General features: G+C 35.1%; 1 protein-coding gene across 1 annotated transcript in view; it reads right to left on the minus strand.

Annotated features, from left to right (window-relative positions):
* Positions 1–23,328, minus strand: part of Znf804b (zinc finger protein 804B) — a 523,478-nt gene that overhangs the window by 85,238 nt on the left and 414,912 nt on the right. The window contains exon 2 of the mRNA XM_036180228.1: positions 16,688–16,831. Within this exon, the coding sequence (XP_036036121.1) occupies positions 16,688–16,831 (144 nt within the window). The remainder of the gene's footprint in view (positions 1–16,687; positions 16,832–23,328) is intronic.

Consider the following 23,328-nt stretch of genomic DNA (forward strand, 5'->3'; position numbering starts at 1 on the left):
CGAACTACAACTGGATGTTTATACGTCTTCTGGCATGGATTGAATACACAGTACACAGCACAAGTGACATAGTAACTAGATTCAAAAGATTAAACAGGAAACCACTGACTGATGACCAGTGATTGGCATAACTGCATGTGTTTTGCAAGAGGAGAGTTAAGGAAATAAAAGGATTTATATATGAAATACTGACCATGTTTCAATCCATTGTCCTTGTAATGAACATGTGAGGATTGTAAGTTCAAAGTTCATCAATACCTATAATACTTTAGCTTTTTTACTCTAATGGCTATAATTTTATTATATAAACAATCATCAACTTTTATAGGGAGATTCTCATTCAGAGCAGGTACTTAATAGATCCACAGTGAGATAGAATCAATAAAGAGGATAAGACTACCCTTAAATTGGAGCAATGGGGTACCAAGAGCTAGCAATAAACAGTGTATTTTAATGTAATTAAATATTATTTCTTTTTCATTCAGTGAATGGCAATGTTATCTTAAGAAACTAGAATATAAGTTTAAAAAAAAAAACTATAAAGTAAGTTACTGAAAAGAAGTTCATGAGTCCACAGAAAGAAAAAATACATGTGTTAAAGAACCAAATACTTTCTGGGTAGTTTTACATGGTATTTTGTGTCTACTAATATAATCAGAGTAATGGCCTTAAATTGTGTCCAGAGGTAATAAGAAAATACCAAGCAGAAATTTTGGCACAAGGAGTCCAAAATCAACAGAAAATTATTTGCTTTTGCTGTTTATTTAGGCCTAAGATTAAAGTAAATGAGAAAAGTCTCCATTTATTCAAAATTTATTCATACACCACTTTGGAGCTAACAAAGCCTTCAATTTAGTTTCCCATATAATGAAAGAATTCTTCACACAATATTTTGTGGTAATGGCCCTCAAACCTTCAGTTGAGATTGCGGTTCTGAAATATGCCTTCTCAGCTCCATTGAGAAATTATTCCAGTGACTGCCTAAGAGGATTTAATGCAAGTTTTTTGTCTACTCATTACTAAATTCTCTGGGGAGGTTAGCATTGACCCTATGTGCCTAGAAACAAAAAAAACATTGGTCCAAAAATGGAAAGAAGAAAGAGAGAGATAGAGAAGGAGTTAGAGAGGAGTTGGAGAGAACTATAACAGAAACGCAGAGCAGACAGCTGAGTTGAAATCCTGCTGTTGATCTTGCACTTGCCTGTTTTAGGGGTTTAGATCTAACATAGTGGAACCTGACACTTAAAATGGGATAATTGATAATGTCTATTGGATGTGTAGATTCTCTCGTCTAGCCCCACAGAAGGGATGTTATTTCTCTGTGGAGATATTGAACCAGGCAAGAGCTTGTCTCGTGGATATTTGCTATACCCTAGGGCTAAGTTTTATTTTTTTTTATTTATTACTAATTGTGAGTGTGTAATTGTGCATGTGCTGAATGTGTGTATACCTGTGCATACATGTGTGTGTACATGTGTAAAAGTCAGAGGAAGGCAGAGGTTGATTCTTTATTTCCATTGTGGGTTCCAGAGACTGAACTGAGGTCATCAGTCTTGTTTGGCAAGTGCTTTTGCTCACTAAGTCATTGATCCTCTAAATGAGCTATAAAACCTGCTAAAAATATTAAATTATGTCTGAAACCAAAGTGAACAGAAATGAGATTAAATGAATTTCTGACTGGCAAGACCATATACCACCATTTTTGAAAAATTTTCAGAGACTGGAAATTACCCATATAAATGACTACCAATCAGATCATATTAAAGCATAGCATGGCCTAAAGTTCACTAAAGCACAATGAAACAGGCCAATCATTGCATTTCAAATTATAATTAACAATGAACAATCAAGTGTTACAAAATAGTTGAGGAGGGCATCTACTGTGTAAACCATACATAAAACCATAAACCCTCATATAGACACAAACATATACATACATACACATGAGGAAACATTCAGTTGAAAAAATTAGAATGTTAAATTGTTTAAAAGAAAATTCCGAGTGTTATTGTGAAAGAAAGAGGTATTAAAAATGTTGGGCAGAACAGGAGTTATAGAATAGTAATTCTGGAAGGTCAAATAAAGAAAAACAACTTTGAAAGCAACTCATACCAAAGAACACCAGTATCTTGGGATTTCATTTGACCTTCTGTGTCCTGAAATAATTTCCCTTGGAGAAAGGGTTATATGGATAGTAGATTCCTTAGGCCTTTGATTATCATTTTCTCCCCCTATTTTTTTTCCTTTTAAATTCAAAGAACATGGCTGGGTGATGGTGGTGCATGCCTTTAATCCCCAAACTCTCAGGAGACAGAGCCAGGAAGATCTTGCTGAGTTTGAGTCCAGCCTGGTCTACAGAAAGAGATCCAGGACAGGTGCCAAAACTGCAGAGAAACCCTGTCTCAAAAAACATAAATAAATAAATAAACAAACAAACAAACAAATAAATAAATAAATAAATAAGTTTGAAGGAACTGTGTAGATGTAACGGTCTTATTAAATAAGAAACACAGAGCCTTTAATCCCAGGAAGTGATGGTAGAAACAGAAAGGTACATAAAGCATGTGGACCAGGAACTAGAGCTAGTTAAGCTTTCAGGCTTTCGAGAAGCAGTTCAGCTGAGATCCATTTGGATAAGGACTCAGAGGCTTCCAGTCTGAGGAAACAGGATCAGCTGAGGAATTGGCGAGGTGAGGTGGCTGTGGCTTTCTCTGCTTCTCTGATCTTCCAGCATTCACCCCAATATCTGGCCCTGGATTTGTTTTTATTAATAAGACCTGTTAAGATTTGTGATACAGACATGGACTTTAATAGATACTTCCAAAGAGCAACATACAAAGCCAGGCATATAACAGACATAAACATTGATTGAGTAATCAGAAATCGCAAAATAAATTAACATACCTATAATCAAAATCTTGGGGATGATAAAACAAGAGGGTTGCTATGTGTTTGAGACTAATTAGTCTAAAAAGTTCATTTCAGGCCAGCCTGAGCTAGAGTTGTGGAAGCGAACATAGGCTTCTGCTTCCAGCCAAGTATCACCCTAATATTGCCCACATGGGTGGATCAGTCTGAATTCTTATAGAGGAACTCAGATGGAGCTGCTTAAATTAGTTCAAAATGATATGTGTGTGTGTGTGTGTGTGTGTGTGTGTGTGTGTGTGTGTGTGTGTATGTATGTATGTATCATTCAGACATTGCTGACAAACTGCCTCATCTTCATTGTTCTTAAATTTATAGAAAAAAAAATGAGCTAGAGTCACCTTATTTTAAGTATTTTTGGCTTACCATCATTGGTTTTTATTTAAATTCTTCACTGAAACTACCAGGTAAAATTGTTCATACACATGTCCTTTTTTATTTTTAATATATAGAAACCACTTAATAGCTTATTGTATTGGATAGCCATCCCAGCATTGGCCTGGAAGTTCCAACCCCCATTGAGGCTTCGGTAATGGTCATGCCCACAAGGCAGGGCAGGAAGACCCAGGATCGAGAGTAGGTCTCTCTCTTGGTTCTGGGATGCAGGACACAGGAGGTAGACTGGGTAGAGTTCTCCAGAGAATACCGCCGGACTGCATGATACCTTTGCCAGACCCTACAACCTATCCCTTCATTTGTAAGTTACCGCATAAAATAAACCTCCCTTTTAATTACGTGGAGTGGCCTTAATAATTTCACCAATAGCTTATATTTTATTGGATATGTTAATTTTCTGTTTTCCCATTGTCACTATGATTAGCTCACACTGATGGGGATGTCTGTGAAATTGTTCTTTCTTTCTTTCTTTCTTTCTTTCTTTCTTTCTTTCTTTCTTTCTTCCTTCCTTCCTTCCTTCCTTCTTTCTTTTCTTCTTCTTCTTCTTCTTCTTCTTCTTCTTCTTCTTCTTCTTCTTCCTCTTCCTCTTCCTCTGTTTTCTTTTATTTCAGCCTTTTGTAAAACTAAACAAATGTTTATAATGGAAAATCATAGAAAATCTACAATTTTCAGAAAAAAAAATTAAGAATTTAAGATGCTAACTAGACTCTTAACATAAACACTAAAAGCTGCAAACCACTAAAAAATAAATCAAGGTTCACACTCCTGAGAATGTACAACAGTTAAAAAAAATTCAATAAAAAGCAAGAAGAAGGTAAAGGAATACAATATGTACATGTACTTTCTATGGTAGGCAAGGTTTCTGGCTGCATGTATTATTTCTTAGATTCTGGGAAGTGGGGTCCATCAAAAGAGTGGGGTAAAATAAAGCATAATATCCATGGAGTCAAATAAAAAGGGATGCAATCTAAGAGAGGAGTAAATACATTTACAAAGCAATGCTGAAACAAGACCCACAGCAGCATCTATTCAGACAGCATGAAAGACAATCTATCTGGATTGAAATCCAAAGAGAGCACAGTGGACTGAACCATGGATGGTTCTAAAGGGAATGGAGACAGAACTGATTTATCAGCTGTTTTATAAAACCTTAAAGAAATTTTCTTCATATATGTGAAGGACAATTCAGAAATAAATTAGTAATAGGCAGCCACATAATATTTGGCATACACAAATATGAAGGTGTTTCACAAAAATTTACTTGAAAAGAAAATGTAATTATAAAGTAGCCATAGTTTCAAATGAAGTTCATTTAGATATATAATATGCATGTATGAAATATATATATATATATATATATATATCATAGCAATATAATTTCTGAATTATCATTTAAGAACACCATAAGCTGTATGTCTCTGTGAACTGGAAAGATAAAATATTAAATGAAAAACAGGATGAAGCTTGATAGTATTTAATGACATTTTATATTTATTTTGTTATGAAAAGCCTAACAGGAAATATTTAGAAATTTACTTGAAATTTTTATTAAACTAGCATTTTTACTTATTTTATACTTCAATATCTATTGCTTTACAATATAAATGTATATCTAAGCATCACATTTGAAAATTAAAATTCACATAAAATGTAGGCATTAAAACAGCTTAACCTCTCATACATTATGTTCTATGTAACACAATTTAGTTATTCTCTTTTTATTATTTACTTTTCATGCACGTTTTAAAAACAGTTGTGCACATCAATATTTGAGATTCATCTGATTATTTTCTTAAAACACAAGCCAAAGGGAAGACTTGTAAGTAAATTCATGTTTTAAAATATTTGATAAATAACTAAAAGTAGAATAAATATCAAAATACTATGCTCATATGCAGTTTCCCTCTCTCATCAATACTGAGTAGCACCAGTCATTTTGTATACTTGCTAGGTTATGTTTTAAATCCCCACAAATTTGTATTTAGTTTACTCTTGATGTAAGCCATCTGTTCCCATTTAGTAAGCCATTGACAGTCTCTAGAACAAGCCATCTTCTTGTCCCTTATTGTCACTCCTATCACCTAGTGGACTCTAAAATGCACATCCGACTGCAGAGCCAAGCTCCCTTCCTCTCAGACTTACCCTTCAACAGCTTTCAGGCTTATTTGTTTTATAAATCTCAAATATGATAAGATCATTTGATCATATAAAATTCCTTGGGGGCTCATAACTCTCCATTCGGTTGTCTAAAGTTTTTATAATGACAAATTATCATCCTTAATATATACTCAAATATTTTCTTAGAATATAAAAATATATGCAAATGACAGCTTTTACTCAATAATTATTTTTAACCAGGTTGGGGTTCTTTGTTATTACCTTACTCACCTGAAGCAAAGATTAATTGATGCTGGATAAATATATGGATGCAGAAGAGTGGAATGTCCCACCATGGAAATTCACTTATTTACTTACCCATTCATGTTTAAGAAATATTAAAATCCCAAAGTAGTTTCAATTTTCATTCCCCCAATGTCTTAGCATGTTGAACAATTTTCAATATTTTTCAACTAATTGTTTTTTATCTTCTTATCTATTTCAATGCCCTGTTTTTTGTTTGGGTTGTTTGTTTTCTTGATGTTTAGTTTTCTGAGTTCTTTTTATGTTATAGATATTAACTCTCTATTAGATGGACAATGGGTAAAGATATATTTCCCAACTGTAGATTGCTCCTTCACTTGAATTATGGTGTACTTTGCTGTTACAGAAACTTTTTAGTCTCATTAGGTCCTATTTGTTAAATATTGATCATAATGCCTGTGCTTTCAGGCTTTCTATTCAGAAAGTCCCTTTCTGTACAAATGAGTTCAAGCACATTCTCTTCTTTCTTCTCTATCACAGTCAGGGTATCCGGTCTTATGGATAGGTGCTTGCTCCATTTGGAGCTGAGCTTTGTTCAGGGCAAGAGATAAGCATCCATCTTCATTCTTCATTCATGCACCTACCTAGTTTGACAAGCACCATTTGTTGAAAATGCTAGGGTTTTTGTTTGTTTGTTTGTTTGTTTGTTTGTTTGTTTTTTCTATCAATGGATATTTTGGCCTCTGTCAAAAAATATCATGTGACTATCGGAATGTTTGGTTCAGGATGGCTAAGATTAAAGCAATGATGACAAATTGAGGTATGTCTATAGGAGAAATGGAACACTAACTCATTGCAGGTGGAGTGAAAATTGGTTAGAAATAGGAGGTTAGAGAGTGACTCAGAGGTTAAGATCACTTGCTACTCTTGCAGAGGAGAGGCCTTCAGTTCCCAGCACTCACATGGTGATTCACAAACATCTGAAACTACAGTTCCAGGTGTCTTGGTGCCCTCTTCTGGCCTTTGCTGGCCCTGTATGCATATTTGGCACTTGCATGCATTCAATCAAATACTCATACACACAAAAAGATAAAGCCTTAACAAAGCTAGAAATAGATCTACCACTTCATCTAGCCATCTCACTCCTGGGCATGTGTTTAAAGAACTCTATATACTGCTATAGAGATAATTATTCATGTGCATACTGATAAAGGAATAATGAAAATGTATCTTTACAAAATGTAATATTATGTAGCTGTTAATAAAAGCAAACTTGTGAAATTCAAAGGTAAATGTATAGAGCAGGAAAAAGCAATAATTCTAAATGAGGTAAACCCGACACAGAAATAGAGATGATGCATATTTTCTTTTAATTGTAGACACTAGCTTTTAATCTTCAGATAAGTATGCATCATTTAAAGTACTTATAGGGGTCAGAAAGTTAGTAAAGAACCATGGGGAGGTCTTTAGAGAGACAGGAGCTGGAAAGAACTAGTGTAAAGGATTAATGGGGGGAATAATGAAAGAGGAAGTGTTGAATGAGGATTGCAGATGGGAGGGCAGAGTAGAGTAGGGAATATGAGGAGAAATAAAAATTCTAAACACATTTTCAAAGGTCATATGGACACTTGTTACTGGAAAGGCTTTCTAAAATATACATAAATACACTTTAAAAGAGCTAAAATAGTTGCCTGGAGGTGGTGGCACACACCTTTAATCCCAGCAGAAGGCAGAGGCAGGTTGATCTCTGTGAGTTCGAGTCCTGCCGGGTCTACAAAGGGAGTTCCAGGAAAGGCACAAAACTATACAGAGAAACCCTGTCTCAAAAAAACAAAAAGAAAAAAAAAAAAGAGAGAGAGAGAGAGAGAGAGAGAGAGAGCTAAAATGGAAGTTACCCTATAATGGGTCAACAAAACCTCTATTGGATACCACTGGCTAACAAGTAAAAAGTCTTATTCAACATAATCCCTAACACAAATATATAAACATTGTCCTCATACCCACAGAAAATGATAATATTTACTCTTCATCAAGAAATATTCTCTTTGCAGTAGAGACCTCCACAGAAAAGTATAATCAATCAAAATGCAAAGTTGTGGTGCACAGTCCCAATGGATACATCTACTCATACATTTATGATTCAGGTAACATTTTCGAAGAGTAGACAGGAAGATTGTAAGAAGCAGAGGATAGTAGAGTTTGTATCTCCTAGAAATAGCAGAAGCTACACTCATAAGGTCTCATTAGCATGGCAGCACAAAAATGATCTGGACAAAGATAACCCAAGTGGACATGCCAAACTGATGGAGAAAAGTCCCTGAGGCTTCAACCCCACATAAAGAACTGCAGGAACCTAAATAAAGCTGGACGCAGGTGGGCCTCCCTAGGGAAGACCACTGCAATTGGCTGCTCAGTGCCAAAGGTCAGCCTAGAAGACACACAAACAAGTAACACTGTATGGATTCAACAGATCATATATATATATATATATATATATATATATATATATATATATATATATATATATATATACATGCACAAATAACCATATACAATAATAATTAATAAAATAGAGGCCATAAGTTTAAAGGAAAACAGAAAAAGGCATAAGAAAGATTTGGAGAGACCAAACAGAAGGGAGAAATATTGTAATTAATTTACAATCTCAAAAATAAACAACAACATGCCCAGCCCCAGGAATGAGCTACCACTTTTGTAGTTATTGGCCAGTGAGGTACCATAGACCCCCATACATTACAGAATATTTCCGCTGCCTTTGGTTACCCTCCAAAACTTGATAGTAAGACTACTTTACCGCAGACACTGTATACTTGAGCCAAGAAGCATAGTGAACTCCAGCTGATACTGACCTGGAAGTTTTGTCTCTATGGGCTGGCTTTTATAGTGCTGAAAGGAGTTATCCATATTAAAAGTGATCACAGTCTTACCCAGATGTGAACTCTGCAAGCCACATTCTAGGTGCAATAACATCAATATTATGGGAGCAATAAACTATTTCTGATTGGATTCAAGGCCCAATCCAAAAAATGAAAATCATGTCTGGCACTTATATAGGTTCTATGAACCTGTGGTAAGACAAATAATAGTTCCTAGGGGAGAATCTCCTTCAATTATTCCATTACATGGACATTGTATTAAACTGATTCCTTATACTTTCTCATTATAGCCATAGATTAGTATGTTTTTCAGTTCCCATTAGAAAATCTATTATTTGTTGTAGATATTGATTAACACAGAGATCTCAAGGTGGCAAAGGATCAGAAAGTAAAAAAATTGAAGAATGCTCAGCCCTAAATGGAATATTTATATCACATCTATCACCTTGGAGGAAAGTGTGTGGAAACTGTGTAAGAAGCAGTGGACAGATACATTGTCTTCTGGGCACAGCAGGAAAACTGCACATATAAACTCATAGTGAATGTGAAAGTACACACAAGACTTATGCAAGCTCAAGTCAGACAAAATACTAGCACAGGCAAGAAGTAGGCATGAAATCTTACCTCTCGCTGAGGAGTTATTGGCAACTGATAGCTGCTAAGTTAAAGATTCTATTTTTAATAGTGTATCCCCTAGTAGATAGATCTTGCTTCTGCAAATGCCTACAAAGCCTACCTATCTATGGTTATGAGAAGCAAAAAAATGATCCAATTGGCTAAAATAGTGAGGATGCAATGTTGTTTGGGTGGAGGGTATATCTGAGAGGAGTTGGAGAAGGGGAATGAATTAATACGATCAAAACACATTGTCAGAAATCTCTAAGAACTAAAAAATATTAATTCCATTAAAAAACTTATTGACTTACTGGCATATGTGTCAGTCATGCCCATCAGTTCTAGAGGTGTTGTGCCTATTAGAACCACCATTTATGTTTGCAGTGCTAATTAATGTTTGCAGGTTAGTGGCATCAACAAATTAAGAACAAAACATTATTTTGTCCATTCTAAGAGTATAGTTAATTTTGTAGCAGTGTACTAACATTCTAAGATACCAAAATAAAAGAGAAGAAGCCTGGACTTTTATTGTTAAGGCTTATATAAAAGTACCAATGATTAAACAGAGAGGTCTTAAAATTCATGTGCATTTGAATAGCTGGTTCTGGAGGGTTGCCAAGCTGACTCTGATCACCATAGTTAGTGCCAAAGATGTTAGGAATTGTTGATAGTTCACTTATTGAACTATGAAAGAAAGGAAAGGTCCTTAAGAGGTGACTTAAGACTTGGGACTTCACTAAAGAGAAGCAGGAAACTAAAGGTCAGAAAGAAGAACTGCAGGTACAGGGAACTGCCAGTGATGCTCCCTAGAATACAAAATCACTGGCACCACTAGGACTACAGGGCACAATTTTAAACTGGTTTTCTGTTCATAGAAAACCATGAGATCAGGAATTCTTTCAGCCAATGTGAAATCAATATACAGAATAAGTTTAATATGAGCAGAAAGCCAAGATCAGTTCTGCTATAATCATTCACAGGTAGAGAAGTCAATTAAGGCAAGGTAATTAGAAGAACAGATACACCCAAAGACACACACACATGTACAGAACTATGCATGTATGCACACACACAAACACACACACATGCACATATGTACACATCTACAAACACACACACACACACACACACACACACACACACACACACACACACACACATTATATCACCATGTTCTACCAGAATATGGGTTTATAGAATGCAAAATATAGAATAACATTACACTACATCACAATGTCATTACAGATACCCTTGTCTTTATTTTTTCAACCTAGCTGACTTGTAGTTTGGACATGAAATGTCTCTCACATGCTCTTGTGTTTGAATACTTGGTCAAAATAGGTAGAAATTGATTTGTGAGACTCTGAAAGCTGTAAGAGGCAGAAACTTTTGAAGAAGTACATCAGTGGGAAGTGGATCCCCAGTTTTCATAACCCAGCCATTTTTCCTATTCTCTCTCTTCTTGACTCTGAACACAATGTCACCGGCTGCCTCCCATGGTTCCATGCCTTCCCTGCCATGGTGGACAGCATCTGTTTGTAAACAGAATGTCAAAATAAGCCCTTCAGCTGTTTCTTGTCAGACATACTAGATCACAACAACCAAAAACCACTAATACTTTGGTCACAATAATTACCCAGGCTTGGACATTTTATTTCCTCACTAGATTATTTTGGGTACCATTTAGAGGTAATTTAAATAAAATTGTGGGAAGAAACCAAGAAATAATTAGAAAGAATTCAATATACAATTTTAGTGGTCAGTCTTTTCCTTTGGGGTCAAGGTGATGATGATAGATCTGCTCTGATGTTTTACCTGGAGTCAGCAGAGAAGGAAAGAATCCAAAAGAACATTTTAGAAAGGAATCATTTAGAGTTTGCATCTAAACCTAACAACTAAACAAGTTCCCCTGAGTGAAAATAAGTCCTGTGTAAAGCAAAGGGAGATTAGGGAGATTAAGTTACACATGTGGGGAGTCTAAAAGTGAGATCCTTGGTGAATACTGGAGGTATTTTAGAGCAATCTAGTTTATATGTGTTTTTTTTTTTTTTATAATTTAGAAGAACAATAATGTCTCTGGAGCAGCAAAGACTTCTGAATGTGAAGATGTGTGATACTGTTTTGATATAAAACATTTGCAGCTAATAGTCTTCAAAGCAAGATTATGATCTAAAGACTGTCCCATGAGGAAATAATTTCTATTGACATGTTTACTGTATTAATAGTCATGGTGTTGTTTTAGCCAAGTGGTTTTCATTTATATACACATTGAAATTGCTTTTGGAATGATGCTCAGCATTTGTAGGAAATTAGAAGACATCAGAGGCTATAGATGAAACAACTGGTTGTTTCCTCAAAATAAGAGCTATAAATAGAAAGAAGCTGTCAAAGCTAGAGCCTCATTATATTTCTTGTGGGAGAGACTTTAAAAAATCAGATTTGTTGATGGTGAACTAAGCTTTCTCTATAAATAATGCCTGAATAACTCAATATTTGATCAATTTGTAGAAAAAGTATTATTAAGTGCTTAACTGGAAGTTCTATTTTATTCTTTAAAGTTATATATTTACTTAACTTATAGAATTAAATTGTGCCTATGAAGAACTAGGGATATGGCCCAGCAGTTAAAAGCACTTGCTGTTTTTGCAAAGGACTGAGTTCAGTTCCCATAATCTACACAGTAGCTCAAAGCCATCTCTGACTCCAGTCCTAGGGCATCTGATGCTATACCCTGCACTCTGTAGGAATCAAGCACTCTCATGGTCCATACATCTAAACATACAATATACAATTAAATACATACACACACACACACACACACACACACACACACACACACACACACACACAGTAGGAAATGTGCCTATGAATAATATCATTATAATAAAGTAATCATGTTATACACAATATTGATATTTAGATACAGAAAACATTTAAGATTCAGAAATATCTTAAATGGAAGTACAATGAATGAAAGAATGATAAAGGAGAATTTAAAGGTTATTTTATTTCTAGTTCTAATCTATTTAACTGCTGAGTAATGAATGGATTCTAACTTTGGATTTACTTCTCAAAAAAGATCATATTACTGGAAGTTCAACAACAGAGGCAAGAAATTTTATCTGAATCCACATGGAAGTAAAATGTTGGCAACCATGCTTATTACTTGGGCCAAAAGTTATTCTTAGTCAGATCCCACCATCGTCATAATCACTATGCCTGTCAAGAAGAGTTCTTAATGAAGCAAGAACCAAATGGTTATATTTAGCTTTGAAATTTGGAGATTGTTTTTGCATATTTTATTTTAACGAAGGCTTCATTTGAGGAACATAAAGTTTCCTTTCATTTAAAGAGTATTTCAAACTCAGTTTCATCTAAAACTGAAGTAATTTTCAAAATATTTTGGGCCAAAATAAACCTTTAAAAAGAAGTATTTCCACACTATCCCGGAAGCAGACTAACAAGGTCTACAGCAGATTTAATTATTTTGGTGTTTCCAAAAGTGGGCAGCAGGAACAAAATCTTAATTGATTTTGAGCAAAGGAATTTGGAAAATTCTGTGTTTAATTAGCTTTCCATGAAGTTTCAGCTCTTTTAACATTCAGATAGAAGCTGTCGATCTCAATGAAATGTGAAGAAATATGAGTTGAAATAAAGCCATGAAGTGGAGACGTATCATAGACAGAGGGAAGAATGTGAGCCAAGAAGGGCAGGTGCAAAGCCATATGGTGTCTTCTAGAAGACTGGAGGGACAGGCTGGAATTCCAGGAGATAAGTTTGGAAATAGAGGCAAAAGCCAGATTGTGGGGTTTTGAATAAGCTTATCCTTTTTTAAATGTCAGTCACCGACTACTAGAGAGTGTCTGGAGAAAGAGCAATTGTATGAATATGGTTGATGTAATCTGGTCAAAATTGGATGAGCTGATTTTGAACTGGGAAATTACTGGACATAAGGAGTTCAATTAGAAACTCTTAGTAATGGCCTATAATAAGAAATGGAAAAATGAGAATGCAAAATTGAGAAATGAGTATAAGACATTGAAAATATTTCATAAGTGAAACTGTTTCAAAGCTAAAAAAAAGTTCCCAAGAGAATGACAATGGCTTTGGTAGCGTGTAATTATTTGTACGTCTTTGTACCCAGCTTCAAGCATGCTCCTATGCCCTGATGTGCATTTTCTGTAATATGGGATGTACTGGTTTTGGTTACATGATTAACTTCCATTTCTTCTTTTAAAAAATTAGATGATTTGTCCTCTCTTCTTTATAAGATCAGTTTCATGTTTTCTCTTTTGAACTTTGTAAGCATGTAATAATTAAAATACTTAATGCATTATAATGCTCACTGGCTTGTCTGCTAAATTAGGCAGCTTGTTCCCTGAGGCTGAAAAATAAATCCATCCTTTTATGTATCCATCATAGTGGTATACATTAGAAACTCTATAATGATTTGATGGAAGTGAATACTGTGGGAAGATACACATAAGTCTAAAAATGAATATATGGAAGTGAATATAAAGATGTGATGGAAAGACTGAAAACAGGCTGTTCTATTAACATCTAAGAAAACCTATAATGAATACAAAGAGAATGATGGAAAGGAAACTGGCTATGGTGAGTTCTAAGCTACAGGGTATGCTGCATGGTGCCACACTTCTCATGAGGAACCTAATTATCTTCTATTTCTTCCTTGTAGCTATGTCTTCTGTCAACATTGTCTGGAGGTTCAATTTCAAATGTGTTTACACATACACTTGCCTTTGTAAAGCACAGCTCAAGATCAAATACCACTCTTTTATGAGACCTTCCCTTGTCTTTTCCTGAATACTTGCACCATTGTTATTAATATGTAGCCTGAAGACTGACTCTATAAAATCCCTTAGAGGGCAATGCTTATAGAATTTTGTCTGAACTTACACCTTTCATTCCATTAAGGAGCAAAGGATGAGAGATTATTTGCAGCATCACTTTACAATGTCAAACAGAGTAATTGATGTGAACAAATGACCATTAATGATTATGGAACTGATTCCTGGATCAAACTGTTATTACCTGGGCCCACTTACTATAAATGTTATGTTTTATGAAGACAAGTGCCCAGATATCACCTGTGTCTTCATGGAAGCATTTGCTATTTCCCCTAGCATATCCCCTCAAAAATAAAGTAGAAATCTAAATTTGATCAGCTTACTATGATAACTAGAACAACTAGACTTATGAAAACACAGAAGCCTAACAAAAATGAGAAAACACAGCGCTAGAAAAAAATCTCAAATGTGAGAATCAGATTATAAAGAGTAAATTGTAGATGTAATAGTCTTGTTAAATAAGAAACACAGAGCCAATTGCAGAGTTAAAAGCCAAGAGGTCAGAGCAATAGCTGAGAACTGAAAACCTTACCCTTCACTGCTGCTGCTCAGTCTTTCCTCTCCACAAGAGAGCTACTTCCTGTGTCCTGTCTTTTATATAAACTTTCTGTTCTGCCTTCTCATTGGTTGTAAACCCAACCACATGACCTCCTCATCACTGCCTGTCCGTACAGACCTCCAGGTCTTCTATGGTTGGTATTGAGATTAAAGGTGTGTGTCTCCATGCTGGCTGTATCCTTGCACACACAGAGATCCGCCTAGCTTTGCCTCCCAAGTGCTGGGATTAAAGGCATGCACCACCACTGCCCAGCTTCTGCTATGGCTTGCCCTGACCCCAAAGTAACTTGATTAATATACAAATAAAATCACATTTCAATACAAATAAAATATCACCACAGTAAATGTTAAATGAATAGCAAAATAATGATAGATTAAATATTTTAAATATAATTTAAATCACATCATGGCATGTAAAAAGTAGATAATTTGGTATACTGATTTCAAACTATCTGAGTTTACAATTTTTGAGATAATTAGCAAAACAAAATAATTCAATGATATTTTAACAATGATAATGATACATCTTTAAAAAATCATTTGCATGTTTAAATGTTTTGAGATAATCTTACTTGCTATTTGAAGTTTTCTTCAAACTTGTATAACAAAATGGAGCAAGGGTAGTATGGCAGTATAAATGAAATAAGAAAGAATGTTGTGGAAACTCAATAGGACATGACTTATATATGTGTTTGAAATTTATGTGCTTTCAACCACAAGATCCAGTGACCTATATCAGAGTTATCAAATTAGACCACTGGAGGAGATTCCACTAATCATTATTATCAACAAATTCCAAGGTGCTAATAATACACACAAGGGCTGGACATTGCAACCCTGAAATAGTCATGCCACTCACCTTGCCTATGTCAGGTAAATACAATCATGTGTATACATCCTGTGCATCAGGACTGAAGCTCTGCCATGACCAGCATTGTATTTCACAAAGACACATATGTAGTATTTATCCCATAAATGATAGAAAAAAGCTGGGCGGTGGTGGCACACGACTTTAATCCTAGCACTCGGGAGGCAGAGGCAGGCAGATCTCTGTGAGTTTGAGGCCAGCCTGGTCTCCAAAGCGAGTTCCAGGGAAGGTGCAAAGCTAAACAAAGAAACCCTGTCTCAAAAAATGAAAAAGAAAATGATAGAAAAGATTTCATCTCATTTACACAAAATTTACCCAGAGATTACAATATGTCAGCTACATTTGCCACTGTAACTCTTATCAATAATTGTTTGGCCATAGGAATTTTCTTTCCTTGCCACAGGAATATGGCAATCATGGTTCCTAAGTCATCAATATCTCCATACCTTAGCCAGCAAGAGAAAAAAACCTAACAAGAACAACTTATGTGAACTATAAAGAAAATGAACTGAAAAATATGTACTTGTCTTTTTCTATTAACTTTATGTGGTTTGAGTTTTTAAAAATTTTATTTGAAATGCATCATTTATTGAACAATAATTTTATTGTATTGATGCATTCTCAGACTCAGTATTTCCAAATACACCTAGGAATATTTGAAGGAGAAGAACAAAACAAACATCAGGGGGGATTATATCAATTCTGCCATCTATTCTGTCTGTGTGCTAATCAGATACTTTAGTTCTGCCATTAACTACTTAGGCTACTTTGAATGTGACACTGCTCTACTGGTTCCTGGTTTCATATATGTATTTCATATACATACATATATACCACTATATATATATATATATATATATATATATATATATATATATATATATATCACATATATGTGTGCGTATATATGTATGTGTGTATTATATATATATATATATATATATATATATATATATATATATTACATAACTCACTACTCTTAGGGCATCTCTAGGTTCACTTCTAACTTTATGGTACCTCTAAGAAAAAAAAATGACATCACCTAACATTTGAACAGAAAACAACCTTTCACAGAAAACGAACATAAAATGATCTCACCTCAGAATCTTAGATGATAATAAATAAGACTGAATCCTTGCCGTTCTGCCCTGAAGTTATAAATCAAGGAGAAGAAAGGAATTTTTCCCACTTTGACTTACCTGTTTATGAGCATGGTCGTAAGAATTAATATGATTGTCAAACTCCTGGTGTTTGTGATACTGCTTGTCACATAATTCACAGTAAAAGTTCGCTTTTGCATCTTCCAGAGCTTTTGCTGTGGACTTCTCCTTTTCTGCAAAATCCTTTAAAAAGGGCAAAAATGTCAGTTATAGTTTTCTCTGATAGGAGGCAGATTTCATATTAACCAAGTTAGTATTTAATCTTAGTTCACATCCTTAAGGGAGTAGCTTTCAGTATAGCATCATTGCTAAGTTATCAGTGAACATAGGCCTCTCCAGAAGTGGTCCTCTGGCTACTGTTACAGCCTGGATATTATTCATCCTTCTCTAGTAATACATTCCAAGTTGTAATTCTGCCTATTGTCAATCACATCCCTGGCCATTTCTGCTTTTTCTCCACCATACATTTCTTCCACATACTTATTACATTTTTGTGTCCCCTTCAATACTACCTTCCCCAACCTAACAACTCCTCACACTGAAAATCCCAGGGATATCTTTACTCACTCTATTGCCATATACAGTCTGAAACTAACTTCAACACAATGTCTTCTAAAGCTCCAGAACCTGTTAGATCCCACCATTATAATTATTTCATGTGTTACAAAACCATTATCTTTATGTTTTATGATATCTTATCTATAATAGTCTTGGATATATCAGTTATCTACTTAAAATGCTTTCAAATTATCTCACTGCCTACATGGGAATAATGATGGACACAATGTTCATTCATTTTATAGATATATTATCCAATATTCACAGACAACACACACATCACCAAATAAGTACATGACAAAGAGTTATGAACTAGACAATCCATGCCTTTCTCCCTTGGTAGTAAATGACAATGATTTGCTATTTCCCATTACATTCATCCCCACTACGTTGTAATGCTTCCTTTCTAATTTGCCATCATCAGATTTATACTTTAGTGTCTTTTCTATCACCAAGCATGCCAGATTTTTACATGTTTATTGCTCCACTAAATTCAAGGAAACATTTAATTAATTCAGTGTGTGTTCCTACATTGTTAAACAACACAGTGCATGGCCTAGAAAAAGGTACACGTTTAGTATGTACTTCTTAATGAGTAATGGAAATACATTCATGCCTACTGCCTTTACTTAAAATGCTCTCAAATTCTGTCATCTACATGTTAATATGAATGACCACAATGATCATTCTTATTTTATAGATATATCATCTAGTGTTGACAGATGTTACATACCAGATAAGAAGATGGTAAAGAGATTTCAACTAAATAATCTATAGCTATCTCCCTTATTAATAAATACCACAGTCACATGATTCAGATCTAATCAAAATGATAAACTGAATGACCACACAGAATAAGGGCATAAGCAGCCTTAACAAACAGGAAGAATAAACCAAATGCCTGGATTATCTTTCTCAAAAAACAGAAAAAAATGGAGTACACTCAAAGTTAACACAGCATAGAAGCCTACTGGATAATCTGTATCTAGTAAGAAAATCAGACTCTGGTTTGTGTACAAAAACCCAACTGTTGGAAGAACCAGGATAATGGCCTGATGGTGTGGTGATAAGTGGCATAGAAGGATGGCTTTGAAGTAGTGATAGTCCGATTGAGTTAGTAAGTTTAGCATCAAGAGAAACTATTATTCTCATACAATAATTACATTGCTTTTCCTCTTTTTCCTTTCTAAGAATTACTTCAGGATAACCATAGTTATTGTGACATTAGCTTTGCCATTAACATTGTTCCATTGCTTCAAAGTATGTCAATCTCATGAAGCAGAGAAAGAAATAACAAAATTAATGGTTGAACTATGGCACATACATATTTTATATTAGTCTAGACTATGTAGAGGATGGTAACTTAGACAGTAGCAAGACTCCTCTAGTTAATTCTTGTATTTTCCTCTTAACCTAGTTATAAAACTCATTTAATGATCATATCACATGGATTTGGGTTCCATGTTTAAAAACTTAAGGCTATCTTAAAGAATTAAAACTGTATGACATTTATTGGGCATGCTTTCATCTGACAATTTGACAGGACCAAATTATACATCACATTCCTTGCTTTATTTAGATACCAAGAAATGATGCATAAACTCTTGCATTCTCCACCATTAAAAAGTCCTAAAGACAATATTTGAGTCATTTTATCAAGAGAGGAAAAATAGATAAGGGAGTTTACATAGTACATTAACCAAACACAAATATAGTTCATGTACAAGTGTGTCCAGCAAAGTCAAAGGTACAAATATAAACCTACTATCGGGGATTGGAGCCCAGGCATTGTAAATGAAGAAGTTGAGGTGGGGGAGGGGGGTAGGAAATGTTGGTAGATGATGAGAAAGAGAACAAAGGGGAAAATACAGAAACAAGAGGGGTACCTTAAGAATATTTGCAAATATGAAAACTTAATTTACAGCTAGACAGGCAGTAAAGGTTGCTTCATAAGACACTTGTGGTCTACCAGCTCATCTACCCAGTATGCCTCAGGCCTATTCTAAAGGGTGAAATTAGACTGTCTAGCAAGATGGAGCTGAGTTTAGCAACATGTACCAGAAAGCTGGTGGGTAAAGTCTCAGACTAGATGAATCACTTAAATCAAACCTGTCATATAGTAAGTAGATCACTGACATTCAGCACTTATATGATTTGTGTCAAATCAGAGCACTATGAATAGTAAAGCTGAAGATAATCTTTACTGGTTCATCCTCATCCATCAACTCACTCATCTATCCATACTTTCACACTGCCAATCACTATGTATTCACACATATAAGAATCCCTTATAGGGACACTTTCAAGTGTTACATTTTCACAAGTTTTATAGTCTCATACTATTTACACTCTAGTAGGACAGAGTTATAAGCAATGAGGTAAAAAACATATATTATAGCTGGGCAGTAGTGGTACACACCTTTAATCCCAGCACTTGGGAGGCAGAGGCAGGTAGATCTCTGTTAGTTGGAGGTCAGCCTGGTCTATAGAGTGGGTTCCAGGACAGGCTGGGCTATGCAGAAAAACCATGTCTTGAAAAAACAAACAAACAAACAAACAAACACAAATTAGGACAGTGATAATCCCCTGTTGCCAGAGGATTATCTGGTTTATAGTAATTAAGAATAATTGATGATAAAAGGAGAAAGTGAGTCTCTGTCTTTCCTTCTTTCTCTCCCTCTATTAAATACTCAGTAAACTTTAATTTATTGATCTAATAGCCCTGATGGTAAATTAGGATGTTATTTAATCTCTAAAGATATTATACAATCTGTACATATATTTGAAGATATAGAATAAATATAAAAGTAGTAAAAAACCTGTTATCAGTATCTGTAAATTTTAAAAAGAAAAATGAATAAAAGAAGAAGACAAGCTGGAAATCAACCCTCAATTTACAATTACTAAGATTGTTCATATGGATTATAGTGAAGGATAGTTCTGGGGCTGAAGAGCATGAAGCTATTATGATACCAATGATAGTTCCCTGTTTATCATTCTCTATGATTCTTTAAAATATTGACAATTAACTATAGTGTGAATATGATAGCTTGCTTAACAAGTTATTTAAAAATATTAGGTAAATGCCAATGGAAATTCTATATTATGACTTGGTAATAATCTATATAATTAATTACTATGTATAATTAATATTGTGGGTGCAAGGAGAGATTATATATACTTTTTTGTACCAAGAATCTTATAGTCATATGTATAATAGATGTGTCTGTAAACTGGCAGGTATTCTAACAAATTACTGAATTTAATTAGAAGATTGAATATTTACTATCAAATTATTGCAATGATCACAATTATCACAATAATTACTGCCCACTGAGACTGTGCCTTGTATACAAGCTGCCTCTTGTATACAAGCATTGTGCAAAATTGTGCAAATACTGTATACTTTTCATCTTGCTTAACTTTTGCAGTAAACTATATTCTATGATTATCTCATGTGAAGGTAGGGTGCACACATTTTGACCCAGACCATTTTGCAGAGCTTGGAATTAGGCTCAGGTCAGCTTGACTTAAGAGCTACTAATGCCTGTGCTCACAGATGCTCCAATGATCTGGTTATTAGCTAGCTGCTGTGTATGTCCAAAGTTCCAGTCAACAGGTTGTTTATATGGACCTAGACTATAGAGTGAAAAAAGAGCAAATTCACTGCTGATTTTATATCCTGATTGATTTGAGGATGCAATTCATATTGAAAATAAAAACCTGCATTTTAGCTTTTATTATTATGCAATTCATTGCTTTAAGAATTCTAATACTCTGTTACATTGTACTGGTCCCCAAAAAGCATGTTCCCCCTGTTGCAAATAAGTAAATATTGCTGATTCATAAAATTTTGGGCCTGTGTTTCTTCTTGTAGCTTGTTACAAACTGAATAATGAAAAACATGCTTTCAATGATTATTTATTTCATTTTATTCATACAGAGAAAGTAATTTAGTTTTTGAAAAATGAGAACCTTGAATGTCAACCTTTGCCTTAAAATAGTTCAAGTACTGAAGAGTTCTCAGAATAAATTAAGGGGAATAATAATAAGAGGTTAGCAAGATTGGTGAGGGGAAAAGTGCTGTAATTTTTGTAGTTAGTACAGTGCAACACTAATGCAGAATGGGGTCAGGAAGCACCACTACAGACTATGACAAGGTGTAACCTAAATGCACAATATCAAAATGTGTCTTTAGAGTGAGGATAACTGTCAGCTTGTCATTTGAGAAACCACAGGCAGAGGAGTAGCTCCCAAATGTTACCCTTTCAGAAGAGAAATTTATAAAGGGAATTTCCATTTGTAAGTATGTCTACTTTTCTATACCCAGAAGAGACAGGTGACTTTAAACCACTAGAGACTCTCTTTGGGTGTGGTGATGGGCATGATGTGTGTTCACACATGCAATCATGTACAGAGACCCTTGAGGAACTTGGGTTGCCCTACTCTGTCACTGGCAGGTTGTTCCCGTCAAACAGGGTCTCTCACTGAACTCAGGCCTGGCTGGTGTCCTCTCCTCCTCCAGATCTGTCCAAGCTGGCCATCAGGTTCCAGAGACTCTCCTGTCTCTGCCCCACAGAGCACTGGCCATGGATTATATCAGGGATGGTGATCCAAATTAAGGTCCTCATGTTTGTATATCATATTTTGTCTACTGAATCATCGCCCCAGCCTGCTATCCCCCAGTCCACCATCTCTCCAGCTAGAGGCTCTCAATTAAAGGGAAGGAGTAAACTCTGTACCAAATCCATGGTGCTTTTGGGCACTTAATCAGAACCTCCCTGCACACTTCTTCCTTTACTTCAAAGAAGGTGATGCTTAAACCTCAAGTCTAAGAAAACTTCTTCAGCTGGAGTCTGGAAACTTACTGTCTAGATTATCTCTCTATAATACAGAGTGTGCATGTCATCCAACTTCTTTTTGCTTTTCTCTTGTTAAACTCTCTTTTGCTATAGCAAATGACAGTTAAGAATTCAGTGAAGTGTAGTCAGGCTTTCCCTTGTGGGATTGCCAGCTCCCCCAAAATGACACTGCGACTTATTAGTTATGAAAGCTTGACCATTAATTTAGACTTGTTCCCAACTAGCTGAATGGCCAATAGCTAGGCAGGAGAAGCTCGGCAGGACTTCTGAATAGAGAGAAAATCAGAGGGGTAGAATTTAGGCAGGCAGGAGAGACCAGCGGGACACGGAGTGAGTCAGAATAAAGGAGAGGCAAAAAGCCACGTGATAGAGTGCAGATTAATAACAACAGGTTAATTTAAGTTGTAAGAGTTAGTGGGACAAGCCTAAGATAAGGCCAAGCTTGTGAAACTGATAATAAATTTCCATGTCACTATTTGGGGGTTGGCTGTCTTAATGGGAGAGTACTACTACAGAGGAGTGCAATTTCCTTTCTTTCTCCATGTTGATATTCAGTGTGCACATGTGTGTGCGTGTTTATATATGTATATGAGGGTATTGCATGCTTTCACATGTGTTCATGTTTATGCATGTACCTATATATGTGTGGGCCCATGTTTGGGAATATACATGTGTATATATGCATGTGTATATGTATGTGTGCATGTGTATGTGTGTACTTAAGTGTATATGTGTGTGCATGTATGTGTATGTGTGTTTATATGCATGTCTGACATGTTTGTATCATTAAAGATATGTTTTATTAAAAAACTTAAAATTCCACCCATGTAAGTCTGCAAAGCAAAAATTTAATGGAAATCTAAAGAAGAAAAGTTTTATCTTTCTCTCACTACCATATTTTACAAAACATAGAAATCATAGTTTTGCATACAATTAGAGCTTTCATATTTCTGTGGGTTTTGATTATTATACTGTTGTTAATTTAAGGTCTCAGTTTGTGAGCTAGCCTAGAACTCACTACATGAACCAGACTAGTCACAAAATCAAGATGATCTCTCTACTTCTCTAGTGTGAGTATAGGATTACATGAGTACAGTACAACACCCAGTGTTTAAAAACATTTATATTTTATTGGTGTATGTGCATATGTGTGTATGGCAATCACGCACAGAGTAAAGACAGAATTGTACCAGCTTAATTATATTAGCATTATTAATACTGATTTCCTTAAACTTGTGATGCATTTCTTTTATTGAAGAA

Source organism: Onychomys torridus, chromosome 3, assembly GCF_903995425.1.
Source record: "Onychomys torridus chromosome 3, mOncTor1.1, whole genome shotgun sequence".
Taxonomy (NCBI): domain Eukaryota; kingdom Metazoa; phylum Chordata; class Mammalia; order Rodentia; family Cricetidae; genus Onychomys; species Onychomys torridus.